Source organism: Capra hircus, chromosome 14 (genome assembly GCF_001704415.2).
Source record: "Capra hircus breed San Clemente chromosome 14, ASM170441v1, whole genome shotgun sequence".
Classification (NCBI taxonomy): domain Eukaryota; kingdom Metazoa; phylum Chordata; class Mammalia; order Artiodactyla; family Bovidae; genus Capra; species Capra hircus.
In genome coordinates this window covers 54,935,562-54,953,329 of record NC_030821.1, presented here as the reverse complement: position 1 = coordinate 54,953,329, position 17,768 = coordinate 54,935,562, and the positions used below count along the sequence as shown (strand labels likewise).

The 17,768-nt window shown below is 39.1% G+C and overlaps 1 protein-coding gene across 7 annotated transcripts in view; it reads right to left on the bottom strand.

Moving 5' to 3' along the window:
• The window catches only part of ASPH (aspartate beta-hydroxylase), a 190,054-nt gene that overhangs the window by 155,875 nt on the left and 16,411 nt on the right, over positions 1-17,768 (bottom strand). For 3 of the 7 annotated variants that reach the window (XM_018058474.1, XM_018058470.1, XM_018058471.1), the window contains exons 2-3: positions 3,529-3,678; positions 1,266-1,334 (exon numbers count right to left, since the gene is read on the bottom strand). In XM_018058474.1, the coding sequence (XP_017913963.1) occupies positions 1,266-1,334; positions 3,529-3,678 (219 nt within the window). Of the gene's footprint in view, positions 1-1,265; positions 1,335-2,756; positions 2,802-3,528; positions 3,679-6,860; positions 7,016-17,768 lie in introns of those variants that run through there. The other 4 variants (XM_018058472.1, XM_018058477.1, XM_018058473.1 and 1 more) reach the window with 3 other exon arrangements.

Sequence of the window (17,768 nt, the reverse complement as noted above, 5' to 3'; positions counted from 1 at the left end):
ATTTTTAAAATAAAAAGCCCTGCTATTCAGAACTTGTCATTTACAGAAAAGTAATAAAACAGAGTAATTAACCACTTAAAGGCAAGCAAATCAGCATTGTTCTAGGTTTTATATGATTTCCTTTCTTTCACATGCCAAGGATTATAGTCTTCTGAGGACTTACTGTATTTACAGAAACCCAAATTTAGATATTTAGTGACAAAATTATATAGAAAATTCTATTATGGTTAAGACAGGAAAAGAAATTTCTTGGGTACTGAGAGCCTTCACTGTTAAGTAGCGAATATAACTCTCACTGAGCAGTAACAAGTTAACAAAGTCAAAATTAAAAACTTTTATTATATTTCATTAGTTACAGATGTAATATCTCCCATTTTTCATATCCATAAAATATACACAAAATTGTGTGAGAATTTCTTTATGTTATTATTCTATGATGCTTATTATGCAATACCTTACCATATTTGCTATTTTTCTAAAGACTTCAGTGTAAAGTGTTTTGATACACACTATGCTATATACTAAACAAAGGAAAAGATGCTGTTTAACAAGCAGAAATACATATCTCATCAGGCCAGATTATATAAAATTTGTATATTAAAATTAGCATCATCTTTTATAGCATAACCGCATGTTAAAATAAATGAAAAAATATCACCTCTTTATCACAAAAAACATCTCAATGATGAAGACAGGTATTTCTGGTGATAAAAAAGAAGGGTCAAGACTTAAAAAAAAACAAAACAAAACAAGAAATCTGGCCAAAGACTACTAGCTTATATTTTAATGTTACCTTCCAAACCTTCATAGGACATTTTGAGACGTTTACTACCACTACTTAATTTCAAAATGAATTTATGTAAGCTTTTGAAATTCACACTTTCAAATGGACATGAAATATGTCAAATGATGCTAAAGAATGGCTGTAATTACCGTATCTGAAAACAGACTAGGACATTAAATTTTCAAATGCTACATTCAAAACATAAAATGCTTTAAATCTAAAAACACATATAAAATGATATTACGAATTAAGAACATCTGTGCAGGAGCTGTATACTTATCTATTTGTAAAAGTAACTTGAAATGTGAGAGTTTAGGGAAAAATAATTAAGCTATTCATTTCATCCTAACAAGAATATATACTGTGGGAAAATATCTTCCATAAATTGTAAATGATTGACACAGACATTATTAAAACTTAAATATTATTTTGCTTCTAATATTTTAGCACCACTAACTTAAAAAAAAAAATGTGTACTTGCCTAATAAAACTTTGGCATCATCCACATCAAAATCTCCATCACCATCAGCATCATAGATTCCAAGTTTCCCTACAAGAGGAGAAGCAGAGAAGGATATGGGAACAAAAGGAAAACCAAATTTAATAATGTGTTACTACTTCTTACAGTCCTGCATATTAGTTATTAATGCTACTAAGCAAGGCAACTCTTTGCTCCTTTCATTACAAAAAGCTATGCTAAATGATAATCTCACTTAAAAATGAAGACAGTTCACTTAGAGATAAGGAAACATTCACCTAACAAATATAAGAAATATAATTGAGATAGTATTTTCTTTCAGGGCTTAACAATACCCTGATATTTAATCATTTCAGAATAATATTTTTAAATTTTATTGCTAAAAATATTTTGGATAAAATTTTTAACATATTAAGGAACAATATGGATCCACTTCTAACAGTTACATGAAATTTAATGTTTCTATAATATAGAAGTTCCTCATACTATCAGTCTTCAAAACTAAATACCCACAGAGTCTCAAAGACTATATACAATTCACATCAAGTACAAGTACTAAAAATAAAAGGATAGATTATATTTTATAATAAGGAGTTATGACAAGCATCATGAGTCAACTTTTAAAAAAGACTGTTCTGGAAATAAAGTATGTAAAACAGGCCTTTTGAAATTACAAAGGAACACTTACAGTTATCTTACTTAAAAACATAATTAGCACCAGTCACCTACTACTAAGGAAAAACAAAAAGAAAAGACTTAAAACAGACAAGCTGAAAAGCCAGTATTAGCAGAGACTTACTCCTTCAAAAACACTAAGTATGAATTTTAAGGCATAATAAAGTTCTATCATCTCAGAGCACTGTTATGTTCAGCATTTCAAATGTGAGTCAAATACATTCAATTTCCAGAAACATCCAAAAATCGACATGACTTATAATTCATCACTGGACGATGGATATGAAGAGGTATATTAATTTCACATTTTTAAACAATATTTTAAACCACATTCACAAATACAGTATCAGTACTAAAACACTAGTTGGCAACACTGCCACCACTTCTTATTAAAAAGTAAATTAAAACACTGCATAACAGCACGAAGAACTTTGGAAGTAGAATAGGTATGACCAACCTGGACCCTCCCAGAACCCTTGTCCTACTTAGGAAAACATTTAATGTGCTATGTAGACGTCTGGTTTACAAAGCACACATATATTGAAAATGATAATAGTAAGAAAGATAAGGAAGTTATCATTTCTATACCTAAGAAAATATAAATGAAAAGCACTGGTCTGCAGTTGAGGCTACATACAGTACCATTCAAATAACATTAAAAAAAAAAAAAAAGAAACTGTACTTTCTGAGAAATTTAGAAGGGAAAATTGGTCCTATCACTTACATTCTGTAATGCAGGTGATAACTAAAATAGTAGCCTGAAGGTGCAGTTTTAGAGACTAACGCAAGCAGACTTAAAACTCGTCTCCAAGAGCCTACCTTGAAGCACCTCTGACAAGTTATAACGGAAGTCCTTTGCCTTGGCTGCAGGCGTGTAAAAACACAAAATTGTTACTTGCGCTTAAATATTCTGAAATTAACAATGATGACAGCACACAAATACAAAATCAGTGAACTCTACATTTTTACATGTTTCCAATGTTGAATTTTAGGTCAGGTGAATTTTACCTCAATTACAAAAAAAGTGTACCAAAAGAATCATGAAAGTAAAAAAAAAAAAAATGTCATGAAAAACTGCAGTGATTATGGGGAGAGAAAGGGGAAAAGGAGAAAGAAGGAAGACAACTATCAGAAGCAACATGACAACTTCCTCCAAACGGTGTACAGGGAGGGTACACCTATACACGAACTCACACACACTTGTCCTCCCACAATTTCAATGAGGACACAGAAGGGTATGCTTTGAAATGTTTTCTTTAAGTCAGGGTCTTGCTATCTGTGTTTATGATCCATTCATGGGTCCTTGAATAAATTCAGTGGCTCATGACCTATTTTAAAAATTCATAATAGAACAAAATGGAATAGAAATGACAGACTATTGCATGTCATGGAAGTGTGTACTGTTTGATACAATTTTTCTGTGCAAACAATGTAAGTCTATTTTTATTTCAACAGATCATGTTCAAAGAAGTTGAAGCCATCACTCCAAGCTAACCCTGCTAATGTCCCCTTTTCTTCCTTCCCTACTGAGAACCACTGGAAGGCTACAGAAATTAACAGTACTAATAAGAAACAACATGAAGACCCTTACCTAACACTTCTTCATAATCAACAAGATCAAACCAGACCACAGCTACTGATGTCCAGACTCCGAGCAGTGCGATGACCATAAACCACGTGAAAAATGAACTTCCAGAAAGTCCTCCTTTCCTCCCGTTCTTGAGTCCTCCCTGCTTTGTCTCTGTTAAGAAATAAAAGAGGGAAAATGTCATTATATAAGAAGAAAAAGCTTTATTGAACCTCTTTTCACTGAAATATTTCTCCAGGAATTTGATAGTGCTTACAAAGCTAACTCACTTCAAAGTTAGTTGCCACTTAAATTCTTAAATCATGTTACACAGAAGATTTTGAAAATGGAAAAGACTTATGGTTCGACACAAAACCACATACCTAAGATGCTAATGTTGAAGTAATGAAAGAGATAAACTACTAATGACTATTTTTAAAATAAAAATTGAAAAATTGATATGTGTGTTCCAAGTTCTGTATCCAAACAACCTAAATAGAACCTCCTTCAAAAAGTTGAGTCCATTAACAGCTTAATAAGATCACAGACGTAGCCAAAGCCTTTTTTCCTGCTCCATTTGGTTTCTGTAGAATCTGGAAAACTCTAACTGCCATAGAAAAAGCTTTCCCCAAAATGCTCCATATTCTTAGGCAGAGAGACACAGAAGGAAGGAAACTATTTATAGGAAATAGAGGTCAGGGAAGAAGAGAAGCCAAGCGGTACAGTTCAGCGCTCCTTCTACATAGGATGCACTGGGACCCACAGACACAGGGGAAGGTTTTCAAATCGGTCTGGATGCAGAAACACCTTTGTAAGGTCCTGTTCACCAGAACTGTCATGCATCACATTTGATACACTTAATATACTTTATGTTGTTGTTCAGTCCCTAAGTTCCGTCCAACTCTTTGCAACCCCATGAACTCTAGCCCACCAGGCCCCTCTGTCCATGGCATTTCCCCGGCAAGAATACTGGAGTGGGTTGTCATTTCCTTCGCCAATATTCATTTTAGAGGATTCTAACAACTTCAATCAAGTTTCCTAACTTACAGGGTTGGAGGGCGGGGGTTAAAACAGGAGCTTGAGATGAACACACACACACTACTATAAACAAGATAAACAACCAAAAAGGACCTACTGTATAGCACAGGGGACTCTACTCAATATTCTGTGATAAACTATATGAGAAAAGAACCTAAAAAAGAATGAATATATGTATATGCACAATTGATTCACTCTGCTGTATACCTGAAACACAACATTGTGTTTCACAACACAAATCAACTAAACTCCAATAAAATTTAAAAAAAAGTTTCCTAACTAATTGAACAAAATTAAATAGACATTAAAGACAGCCTAACCCAAAGGAGTTAAAGCAATAATGTGCTGATGGAAGAAAGTGCCTAGAAAATACTTGAATATAGCAAGAGTAGACATAAGAACTTGAAAAGAATGGCAGGAAGCCATTTATGATTGATGCTCATTGGTGACCAGACCTTAACTATAAAACTTATAGTCCTTAACTATTAAAATAATCTTTTAGTACAAAGTAATAATGACATTCAAATTAATTCTGCCATTAAACCATTGTTTCAAACTGTTTAACAGTGCAAAAAATGTATAACAAATTTTGGAAAGATTTTTATTCAATTTTTTTTTAATAAAATGGATTTATCACTTAAAAGGTACAGGTCAAAGAAAGGGTAAATGTTACTTAGCTAGGACATGAAATGATTAGCATTATTTTATCCATCCCTTCATAACGTCAAATAAATGAGATATTACTCCAGTAGCATCAATCTCTTTGCTGTTATTATTTACTAATTCCATGAAGGAACAAAACAGTAAATTATAGAAAGGTGTCTTTTCTGAACCATCGTTTTAGTGGAACTTTTAAACTGACACCAAATAACACATTCTTGATACGTCACTTTGTAAATATGGTGTGCTTAGTCCCAAAGGGCAGATCAGTTTCTGTCCAACCAAACTAAAAAAACCATAGTAAGATAAACCCTTCTAGAGAGTTTAAAACTCCCCAACCATATCTGAAACTAGTACCCTGTTCCAAACATATTCTGGAAAAACATCCAGTAGTTTGTTCTTCTTTTCTTAGATTAATGAAGATAGGGCTAGGGACAATCAGAAATTTGATTAAGGAAAGGCAAAACAGAAGATGTACCCCAGCATCTGGTCAATTACGTAACCGGAACTGTAACTAAGTGAATTACAAATCAACCATTTAATGAGCTTTGGTAAGCATTATTTTAGGGATTTCATATTTATACTCCAAGACTGTATACACATTTAAAGTTTTACAAAACCATAAAAGCAATTCATCAAACTGATTACTTTTTTGCACTACAGAATATCATCCCCTTGGAGCCAAGAACTGTTACAAAAGTGGGTCAGAAGTAACAGCTGACTTTGCTTCACTCTGTGGATTAAGCAATCCATGGAGAAGGGGAGAAGTGCCTTAAAAAAGAACTAAAAATCAGAAACAGATCTCATATTCTTCTTTAACAGGATGGTCAAGTGATACATTTTCACCATTTATTTTAAACAGTGTTCAAAGCAGAGAGACTCATATTCTCCACACTAATAATAGAACCCTTCCAGTGACTGCTTAGGTAGCTGAGAGCTGGAAGCAGTTTTAACATGTCTATTTTATGTTTCTTAAACACATTTTTGACATAATAAGCCAATACAACTTGCCTTCCATTAAAAAAGAATATCTTAATTCACAAAGAAAAGCAAAAACAAAAACATACGAAAATGTAAATCAACACACCATTAAAGAACAGTTGAAGGTTAATGATTCAATTTGAAAAAAGCAAAATAAAATCCCAAAGTCCTTTCTTTGCATTTATTGTCTGCTTCACAAAAATTAGGTCCATTTCCACATATAAGGCTCTGCTCCAGCCAACTAAGTATGTTCATTAACACAAGACAGGAATCATAAAGCCCTTAAATTCCCAAATTTTAATTTCCCCAAATTTTACATGAAATCTAAATGCACACAATTCTTTTAAATCACTGTAATTAAATTCTAAGACCAAGACAAACCACTTGTTCATTTATCTGAAGTTTGTAAAATGTTGTCTCTGTATTACAATACAATAAAAGATATTCTAGGTTAAGACTCTAAAACTTAACATTGATATTAAAGACAGATTGGCCCATGAAAAATTAAACTACTTGAAACACTGAGATCTCCAGGAGTTTGAAATGGAAAGCATAGAAGATGCAGTCAAGCACTTAGCCAAAAATATCTGAACAGCGCACAACTGAAAAATCAAGCTGAAAACTGCCGTCTAGTTTCCAAACCACTTTTAACCCAAAGAAAAAAAATATAGCTTTACCTTCTGCCATTTTGATTTCTTCAATCCATGAATAATATATATGGAAGGAAAAGAAAAACCAAAGCCCTGTGAGCAGGTATCAGGCACGACACAGGCCCTTTGCTTCTGGCACTGTGGACAGGCCAGCAGTTCCTTGGGCAAGGCCTCTAGAGCTGAAATTGGACCTGATTGCAAACTCTGCTCACCAGTTATTTTTAGAGGCCTCTTCCTCAGGGCCAAATACTGCTAATCACTTAGGCTGAAATGCTCTGCTAAGAGTACAACAGCCTTTCTCCCACTTCTGGGATCCCTTTTGGGTTGATCCTATTCCCCAACTCCAAAACCTAAAAAAAACAAAAAAAAAAATCAAGCATGCTTAAAAAAAAAAAAAAAAAGGAACAAATGTGCTGCCAGTTTGGGTTTTCTGGAATCAGTCTTAAGTCCTTTTAGCCAAATACAAATCATTCAAAACTGAAATAAGTCTTGCTATAAAATGCGGCCCCATGCCCAGCAACAGCTTGAACTGACCCTTGGGAATCTAATCCAATGCCTATGTGAAAAGTCCATTATTTAGTTTGTCCTAATGAAACAGAGCCCTAAAAGGTAAGAAATGAATCAATGCTCTAGAATTCTGAATCACAGACAATACCTTCCCAAGACTAATTCCGTCAACAGCAAAAGTAAAGTGACAATAAAAAATTGTTTCCTAGAGAATAGGGAGAGAGAGCTGGGGAGGAAGACATGGCGGGCAGGGGGAGTAGACAGGGAAAGAAGGAACACTTCACCAGTAAGAGAATCATTTAGGAAACACTAGATAAATCATCTCAGGAAACTGAAAAGAGATTGCATAACTGTATTCTGATTTTTTTTCAACTTCTCCCTACCCCCCTCTCCAAATATTCTCTTCTGGGAAATAAAACCAGCCCAATTTATTCACTGATTTAAGATTTGTTATTGTCTTTCAGTTGCTAAGTCATGTCTGTGACCCCATGGACTGCAGCACACCAGCCTTCTCTGTTCTCCACTGTCTCCTGGAGTTTGCTCAGATCCATGCGCTAGTGGAAAAGAACCCACCTGCCAGTGCAGGAGACACTAGAGATATGGGTTTGATCCCTGAGTCAGGAAGAACCCCTGGAGGAGGGCACGGCAACCCACTCCAGTATTCTTGCCTGGAAAACCCCATGGACAGAGGAGCCAAGTGGACTATGGTCCATAGGGTCTCAGAGTTGGACACGACTGAAGCAACTTAGCAGGCAAGCACGCACATGTCCACTGAGTCCGTGATGCTATCTAACCACCTCATCCTCTGCCACCCCCTTGTATTGCCTTCAATCTTTCCCAGTTTAGCAGCTCACAGATTTCATCAGAGCTCTGATCAATACACTAAATTAATTTAGCACATACTGTATCTAGAGCGAGGAAGCAACCTTTCAAAGCTGTTTATGAGTCTTGAATTTTTTCAGTCAAATTGAATACTTCACACACAAATGAAACAGATCAATGTCCTGAAAAGGACTCAGCACCTATGATGCCAATATTCAATGGCCCAGAGCCTGGACAGAGTGAACAGAGCAGCAGAGACACCTAAGCAAAACTGACCAGGGTCTCAGGTGCCTTGACCAAGAGCCATCCCTCCCTTCAAGGATCTGTCCTGCTGAAGTCAGTGCTGACTAAAATGTTCAATGATAAAGAATCATCTGTTGATAGGGGTTTAAGATAGATCACCAACCATCATACAGATTTCCTAGACAAATATTTCAGAAGCTTCTTTTGTTGTTTTCAGAGAGGAAGTGAGAGTGACTGGAGGCCCTTCTTGGGAACGCTGGAAACGAAGCCATCACACTTACATGTGCACAGCCCATTTCAGACTCAAGAGACCTTAATTCAATTCAAGTTTCAAAACCTTTGATTTGAGGGTAGTCATCAAACATCTGGGCCTCCATTTCCTTGCCTATTAAAAGTGTCTTGGAGATTTCTGTTTTGTAAGTTTACTAGTATCATCTTTTTCTAGATTCCACATATAACAGATGTCATACGATATTTCTCCTCCTCTATCTGATTTACTTCACTCAGTATGACACTCTCTAGGTCCACCTATGAAGATGCAAATGAATGAACTTAATGAGGCCAGGAGAAGGGATAGTTAGAGACTTCGGAATGGACATGTACACACCGCTGTATTTAAAATGGATAACCAACAAGGACCTACTGAATGGCACAGGGAACTCTGCTCAACGTCATGTGGCAGCCTGGATGGGAGCGGAGTTTGGGCGAGAATGGATACATGCACATGCATGGCTGAGTCCCTGAGTTGCTCATCTGAAACTACCACAACACTGTTAATCGGCGATCCCCCAATACAAAATAAAAAGTTTAAAGTTCAGGGGGAAGAAAAGTGTCCTGGCACAAAGGAGGCCTGCAAGTATCTGCTGAAGTCATGCGTACGGCACAGTGTAATTGGAGGCATCTAGACTCATGCACAAGCCTGCTCAGCCCCAGTTTACAGCTCTTTTCATGGCCCTGGCCTGCCACCAAGCCTGCAGAGGCTGCGAGGGCTTTCCCTCTCCCTTTATGGGCCTGGGCAAGGCCCTAATTCCAGGTCTGGGGCCAAATGTTAAACCGAGACAAGAATCACAGCTACTGAGTGTGGGTACGCCTCACCCTTGAGGATCCTTCTGTACAGCTCCCAATAATTCTTCTCCACAAATCTTTACCACATATACTTACACACCCTAGAGTTAACCTTCTCCTTGTTTCTTGCAACAGTTTTACAGGTATTGCAATAAAATATCTTACCTCCTCAGTTTCACAATAATGGCAGACCTGTTATTCTAGATAGGGCCATTAGGATGAAATCTCTCTAAAATAACATTGCTTAAGGAAAAAGAAACCTTGAATTCCAAGTAACTATTTCTTATAATTGTTGCTTGATTGCTAAATTGTGTCCAACTCTGCAAACCCATAGACTGTAGCACACCAGGCTCCTCTGTCCTTCACTATCTTCTAGAGTATGCTCAAATTCATGTCTGTTGAGTCAATGGAACTATCTAACCATTCCATCCTCTGCTGCCCTTCTCCTTTTGTCTTCAATCTTTCCCAGAATCAGGGTCTTTTCCAATGAGTTGACTCTTTGCATCAGGTGGCCAAAGTATTGGAGCTTCAGCATCAGTTCTTCCAGTGAATATTTGGAGTTGATTTTCTTTAGAATTGACTGGTTTGACCTCTTACAATAATAATTCAATTTTATAAAATCTTTTAAATAAATAAAATTTGCATATAGCAAATCACATCTTTATGACCCTAGCAAAGAGAAATGAAGTAATATTAACTATTCCTTGTAATAGCTGCTGGAACTAATAGCAAACTCCTAGGTTCAAGCAAAGACTAAACTTCTACAGTGCGCTCTGAGATTATAACTGTCAGCCCGACATCACTGGAGACCACAAGAGCCAAGACCTATGTCCATGGAGTCCAGTGCTCTTCCTGCCTCTAAAACTGAGCAGGTGAAAACCCATCAGGATTCCCACAGGGCAAGAGTGATGAGTTCCTCCAAGCCATCCTCCTCATGGCTTACCCAATCACCTAGCACTTACAGTGGTGCTGCTCAAACCAGAGTCACCTGGAGGACCTGTCAACACAGATTGCTGGGCCCACCTCACAGTTTCAGTTCTGTAGGTCTTGAGTGGAGCCCAAGATTATGCATTTCTACTGATAACAAGGTGATCTGATGCTGGTCCAGGGACCACAGAAAAAGAGAATCACTGCATCCCTAATTCTCAGGGTCTGGAACAAGGGACTGAATCTGCCTTGTTCATTAATGTACATTTGCCTTGCACCTATTTGTTAAACAAGTAGGTAAATTCTTTCTCAAATCCTTGCTGTCACAGAGTAATCAAACTTCTTCCTGCAGACACTTTAGAAATAAGGGAGCAAAAGGGACCCAATAAATATTCCAATAAATGCCACGTCACTTCAAGCTTCCTCATCTCCAGGAATGTAATGATCCTAAAATTCATTCGTAAGAGGAAAAGATCTATAAATTACTAAGAAAGAGAAATCGGGAAAAGTCCAGTAGTTTCCAAACACTGGTGATGAACCCAAAATGGTCTAGGACCAAGACCTCATTGCTCTATGTCAGACAAAGTCCTCACTGATCAATCCTGGCTGAACAACACCCAGCTTGAGCACAAGAAGACCTGAGCATGAAGGACCTGCGTAGTCCATTCGTCAGCCCGCTGGCCAGACGCCTGAAGCACCTAACACCTAAGGCACCCGACACCTCTCCCAACTGACCCTGTGGAAAAGGCATGAGAGGCTGGAGGAGTGACAAGGGGCTGCCATGGGTTTTAGAATTCAGTAAAACAAAATGAAGAAAGCCATTTCCATTCACATCAGGATAAGTGAGGAAAAGAGAAACAATTAGCAATAACTATCTAAATCAGCTCCCAAACAATTTTTGGAAACTTTATTAATCTTTGGAACCCCAAGTTGGGAACCACTGCCCCAACTTATACTTCTGTCTGGATTACTGCTGATTCACTGCAGAGAGAACAACCGTATCAGAGCACAGGCCCATCAACCCCACCTAATGACTCTGTGGTAGACCAGAACTCCACTAGTAAGAAGCTAAAAATACAACACAAATGGGAGCTAATCCCAAATGCTCATGCCAGGCCTAATGAGCAAGTTCTTAAAGTTTCATTAGTTCTTTCTACAGAGAATTTAATAAAGAGAGAAGACTTAGAAACAAAAAACACCCCCAGCTTGTCAATCATTTATCTTGTGTAGGTCACAGCTATTAGTATGGTACTAAAATTTGGTCTCCTGTTGAATCTAGAGTGGTAAAAGGTATTTTTTAAAAAGTAAGTGGTGGTGCCCATTCAGAAACTCTGAGGTGATGAAGGTTGTTTCAAAAAATAACAAAAAAAAAATTTTTTTTTTTCAAAACTAAAAACAACAGAAAAGCATAACCCTACTTACTTATGTAGCTCTAAATCCGAGGCAATGAGACTAGGTCACAAAGCCATCATGCGTGACCACCGCCAATTTACAGCTGTGTCCCTGAGGACTTTTTGACCTTAACCCATTTAGATAGCAAAAGATCTGCAGCCATCCTTCCCAAGAGCCCACACTTTCTAGGGTGAAAGAATTCAGCATTTACTATAAAGTGACCAAGAGATGCAAGAAGGAAGTAAAGAAAAGCGTTAGCAAAAACTATAAGGAAAGCTCAGGCTTCCCTGGTGGCTGAGAAGGTCAAGAATCTGCGGGGATGCAGGAGATCTGGGTTCGATCATCTGGGTCAGGAAGATCCCCTGGAGGAGGGAATGGTGACCCACTCCAGTATTCTTGCTTGGAGAATTCCACGGACAGAGGAGCCTGGTAGGCTACAGTCCATGAGGTTGCAAAGAGCTGGACATGACTGAGCGACTAACACCTTCACATATAGAAAACTCACGTGATAAATTATATAACATATGCATTTTAAAAATTACAAGAAAAAAAGCAGTTGATGCCACTGTGTATCACAATATTCTGGGGACAAGCTTCAACCCTTTACTAAATAAGTTAATAATAATGAAGCTGATAAAACATAATAAATTAAAGTGAGAATGCCTGTAATTGTAAATTGCATAGTAAAGAGTTAACTTTACCCAAACAGAGGTCTGGCTTTTGCCCTTGTCTACTTGGAGGTCCCCGACATGTCCTACCCGATAGGAGTGATTGGTTTGCTTGGGGGCTTTGGCCAGTGGACAGTCTAACAGTGTGATGTGCAGACTGTATGACTATATATATCAGTTAGGGGCAGCCATGCTCTCAGTATGTGATGTTGTTTAATCACTAAGCCATGTCCAACACTTTTGCAATCCTATAAACTGTAGCCTGCCAGGCTCTTCCGTGCATGGGATCTTCCAGGCAAGAATACTGGAATGGGTTGCCATTTCCTTCTCCAGGGGATCTTGCCAACCCAGGGATGGAACCCATGTCTCCTATGTTGGCAGGCGGATTCTTTACCCCTGAGTACCAGGGAAGCCCGGTAGGTGATGAAGCCCCAGTAAACACTCTGGGTACCAAAGGCTTGGATGAGCTCCCCTAATTGGCAATACTCTACATATACTGCAAACTGATGTCTTTGAGGAAAATGGGAACTTTGTGTTCAGAACCTTCCCACTTTGCCCTGAGTCTCATCCTTTGGCTAGTTCTAATCTGCAGTCTTCCCACTGCAATTCAATTGCAATGGTCAACAGAGCACGAAAGAGGAAAGTTACCCAGTTCTGAGTTATTCCCACAAACTATCAAGCCTGAAGGCGGCTGTGGGGACCTCCTAGGCTGGCCTCGTAGTGGCCAGCTGGTCTGAAGTGACAGTAGCCCTGGGGACTGGCCCACCCTCAGCTGAGCTGAGCAGAAGCACAGAGAAGCAAGAAGGGCAGCTGCAGAGAAAAGGCAGCAATTACCAAGCAGTGTGCACTCCCCTACCCCACACACCACCACCACCTCCTCCCGCCTCCTGGCAAGGTATCCTAGCTTCCTTCGCCCGACGAGGGCAGGAAGAGAGAACCAGGGTATATGCCATCATGCCAGCATTTCACTCAAAAAGGCTGACTGCCAAGCAAGGGATTTGCAGGAGCAAGAGAGGGTGGGGGGCTCTGCCAGGAGTGGATGTCCCAGAGGGCTGGAAGGTCCCACCAGACCTTCCAAAGAACTCACAGGGGAAGCGTTTGGCTGCCTGTCCATGGGGTCTCAATGAGTCAAAACAGGACTGAGCGACTTTCACTTTCACCTATTGTCAACCATGGACAGTTAATCTTATCTACCAGCAGGAGACTGACAGGGACCAATGAGAAGATAGAAGATGGCTTTCCCTCTCTCTGTCTCCCATCCCCAGCACTCCCAACAAACTAGAGCCTGGAAGAGACAAGAAGGACACTGCCCCAAAGCAGACCACACAGAGAGGATGCAAACATCACTTCTCCCACTACAGGCCCTTCTGCCTTCCTGCCAACAGGAGAGGGGAAATTCTGCACTGAAAATGAGATCATACTTAAAGCAGACAGACTTCCAGAAACGCAGAGTGACTGGGGTGCTAAGGAATCCACCCCAGAGATGGTCAAGAGCCTCTGCTACCCAGAGATTAATCTAGTCCAACTAACCACAGTGACTGGAAGAAAATGAAGCTTCATGATAACACCCTGCCAGACAAGCCTACTAAAGAGAGCAGCTATAAATGTGGCTGCATATTAGGCCGACACACAAAAAGCTGCCAGTATTCGACTATTTGGGGCCTACAAAAATGGCTATTTCCTAGGATTCGAACAAACAATACATGAATATTTGAAAAATATTTTATTACAAAAATTTCCCAACACACAACAACGCTGAAAGAATTTTATGTAGAATATTCGTATGCATATCACTCAGTTGCGATGATTAACATTTTATTACCTTGCTTACGTTATGTCTATTCATTCCTCAATAGTCATTCATGAATCCATTTTACACGTCTAACGCATTTCAAATTAAACCTATAGACACTAGCACACTGCCCCAAGTATTTCAGCTCCTACATCATAAACCACAGTCCAATATTTATCATTTCACATACAATTTACATAAAATGAAATGCCCTAATTTAAAGCATACACTCCCTGAGTTTTCACAAAAATATACACCGTGTAACCCAAATCTCTTATCAAGACACAGGACATGGAGGCCCCTATCAGCCAAATTCCACAGCAACCCCAAGCCCAGGGACAGCCCCACTGTTTTGCTTTTTTATCCCCTGTAGGTTAGTGTTGCCTGTTCTTGAAATGTCATAAAAATGGCATACCTGGTATATGCTTGTTGGTGTAAGGCCTGTCTCCCTGAGCTTTACATCCTGAAGGGCCACGTATGTTATAGGCAGGGGTACTGCATGGCTTCCTGTTGCTAGGAAGTATTCCGTTGGACAAATACACCTGAGTATACCAGAGTACTCTCCGACCGACAGAAGTCTGAACTGTTGGCGGGACTTGAGTATTACAAACAAAGCTGCCGGGAATATTCTTGTGCAAGAACATTGCTTCCATATTAGAAATAAAAGCTTGTGCTTCTCCAGGGAAATAAATACCTAGGAGTGGAATTGCTGGGTCACAGGGCTCAGGCACATTCAGTATGGTAAGAAACTGCCAGATCTTTTACTCAAGTGGTTCCACCATTTTATATACCCACCAAAACTGGGTAAGAGTTCTTTTGTTCTAAGATGTTGTCAACATTTGCTGTGGTCAATCTTTTTAATTTTAGCCACTCGGATGAGTATGCAGTGGTATCTGTTGGTTTAATTTGCATTCCCCCAAGGGCCAATGTTCCAGCACTTTTCTCCTGTGCTTACTAGCCATTTATTTCTTTTCCGTGAACTGTCTACTCAAATCTTCTGAACATTTGCCTATTTTTAAAAATGTTTTCCTAAGCTGAACTGTAGGACGTCTTCGTATTGCCTGGACAATAGCCCTTTAACAGACAACATGTGTTACAAAATTTTCTCCCAGGCTGTGATTGTCCTATTCCTTATCTTAAAGCATCTTTTAATGGGTAAAAGTTTCCCATTCTGATGATGCCTTAACTCGTTAATACATTAATAAAGTTGATGAATTAATTTTCTATGTATTTTAAATATATCACCAAATCGGAAAATGTTACTTAAACCTTGACAGGGTTTCCATGTCTTACATTCTGAAATGTGACACTGATTTCAGCACTTTTACACAAGCACTGTGTGTGTGACACAAACATTCACAGAAGCCACGTTACTGGCTCAAAATCCGTGCCCATGAGAAGGACAGTCCTGAAATCAAAGTCCAGGAATGTCAGTTAAATGTCTGCTAGCCACAGGCATCACAGAGGTAAAAGCAAGAGGACTTCGGTCATTTTAAGGAATATTTTCATTAGCTCCAATGCATCACGGAAAGTTTCCAAGCTAGCTGTTTTTCCCTCAGATTTGATGGGATGGACTAAATCTAATTCCTCTGCCATCCAACAGCCCTGCCAAGACTGGAACCTCTTCTTTCAAAAACTAGTGTACTTGTGTTTTTATCTACATGTTTTCCCCCAACTGCTCATGACTCCATATTTAAATTACCCATCTGTTGTGAAGGAAGAAATCAGCTTCTCTTTACTGTGATTTTTCACCTTATCCACCTCCTAAGTGCTACAGAATATCACAAAAAGCAACACACTTTAGGGGAAAGGCATGTAGTTTACCCATGAGACTTTGTGGAATAAAATCTATCTTAATTTTTTAAATCTTTTAAATAAAAGAGACATCAACAATTCAAAGGTGGAGGGGGCTGTTTGAAGGATACTATTGGAATAAACTAGGAAGGTTTGAATATAGACTTAAATCAGTTAACAGTGCTATAAGTAGCGTTAAACCTCCTGAGTGTGCTAATTATATTGTGATTACGTAGGCACATATCCTTGCTTTTAGGGAAAACATGCTGAAAAATTCAGGAATAAAGCATCATGATTTAATTAAACAGTTCAAAGGCAAAATGAATAAATAAAATGGTGTGTATGTATCTAGAGTGACCTATAGAAAATGCAAAGCCATCAAAACAACTAGTGAGTCTAAACAAACTTTTCTTATAACTATCTTGAAGGTTTGAATTTTTTCACACTAAAAAGTTGGGAAAATCCAGATTTCCAGGCCCATTTCTAGTCCTAAAGAATCAGATATTCCAGATAAGGTATTCCAGATAAGGGTTAAGAATGTGAAAAGTCTCCCCCCAGGTTGATTCATGATTGGGTTCTGGATAAGTAAAAAATTGAAAAATTTTAAAACTTCAAGTTTTAAGGATGCTTCTGGAGACCCTCAGAGAAATCTGATCAGAAAGTGCATTTAGGTAATACTGCATTAATGCTGCCTTTCTGATGACTCAGACGGTAAAGAACCTGCCAATCTGCCTGTAATGCAGGAGACACAGGTTTGATCCCTGGGTCAGGAAGATCTCCTGGAGAAGGGAATGGCTACCCACTCCAGTATTCTTGCCTGGAGAATCCCATGGACAGAGGAGCCTGGAGGGCTACCGTCCATGGGGTCACTCGGCTGAGCCACTAACACTTTCACTTTCACCGTGTCCTTAGGAGGGCTCAGGGTAGGAAGCAGTTAAGCCAATTAAACTGTCATGATGTTACCTTCAAAGAGGTCCCAAAGACAGACAGACAGACAGACAGACAGATGAGAAAGGAAGGAAGATCAATACACAGAGAGAGCAAACGTGCCCAACCACCAACAGTTGGCAAGTCCAGGTGAAGAGCATACACGCCTTTCAATGGTCTGAACTTTTTGCTGTTGAAAAGGTTTAAAAGTTCCAAAACAAAAGGTTAGATAAATATAAAAATTAAAACTAAATTGAATTGATTTTAAAATAAATGGAAGGAAGGAAGGACTGAAAGAATAAGTGAAGTCAATGATCAAGTCCTAAACCCAACAGTAATGGAAAGAACACCAATTCCACGTCTGGCCTCCGATTTAGGACAAACCGAGGGAGAATGCTCCCCACTCCACGTCTCCTCCATGCAGGTTCTACCAACAGATCTCTACCTGCTCACTGGCTATTTCCACTGGATGCCCTGGGTTTCACCTCTGATCATCTGGGATTATAAGCCTAACTACTCTGCCATCTCCTGAATGGGGGGGTAGGGGGGAGGGCTCCATCTGAGCCACCATCCCCTGGGTTCTCGCCCCTACCCCACACTCACCCCAAGATCTCACCCGAAAGGCACTTCCTCCCACCGGTCATCTCCACCACTATCCCCCTGAATAAGCACTCCCCCAAATTCTGGATGCAACCCAACCTATGCAGAGTGGGATGGTCCCCTCCCTCACTCTGGTCCCCAATTACACTAACACACAAGGGGATTCCTAATCAGACACATCAAGCAGGCAGCACCCTC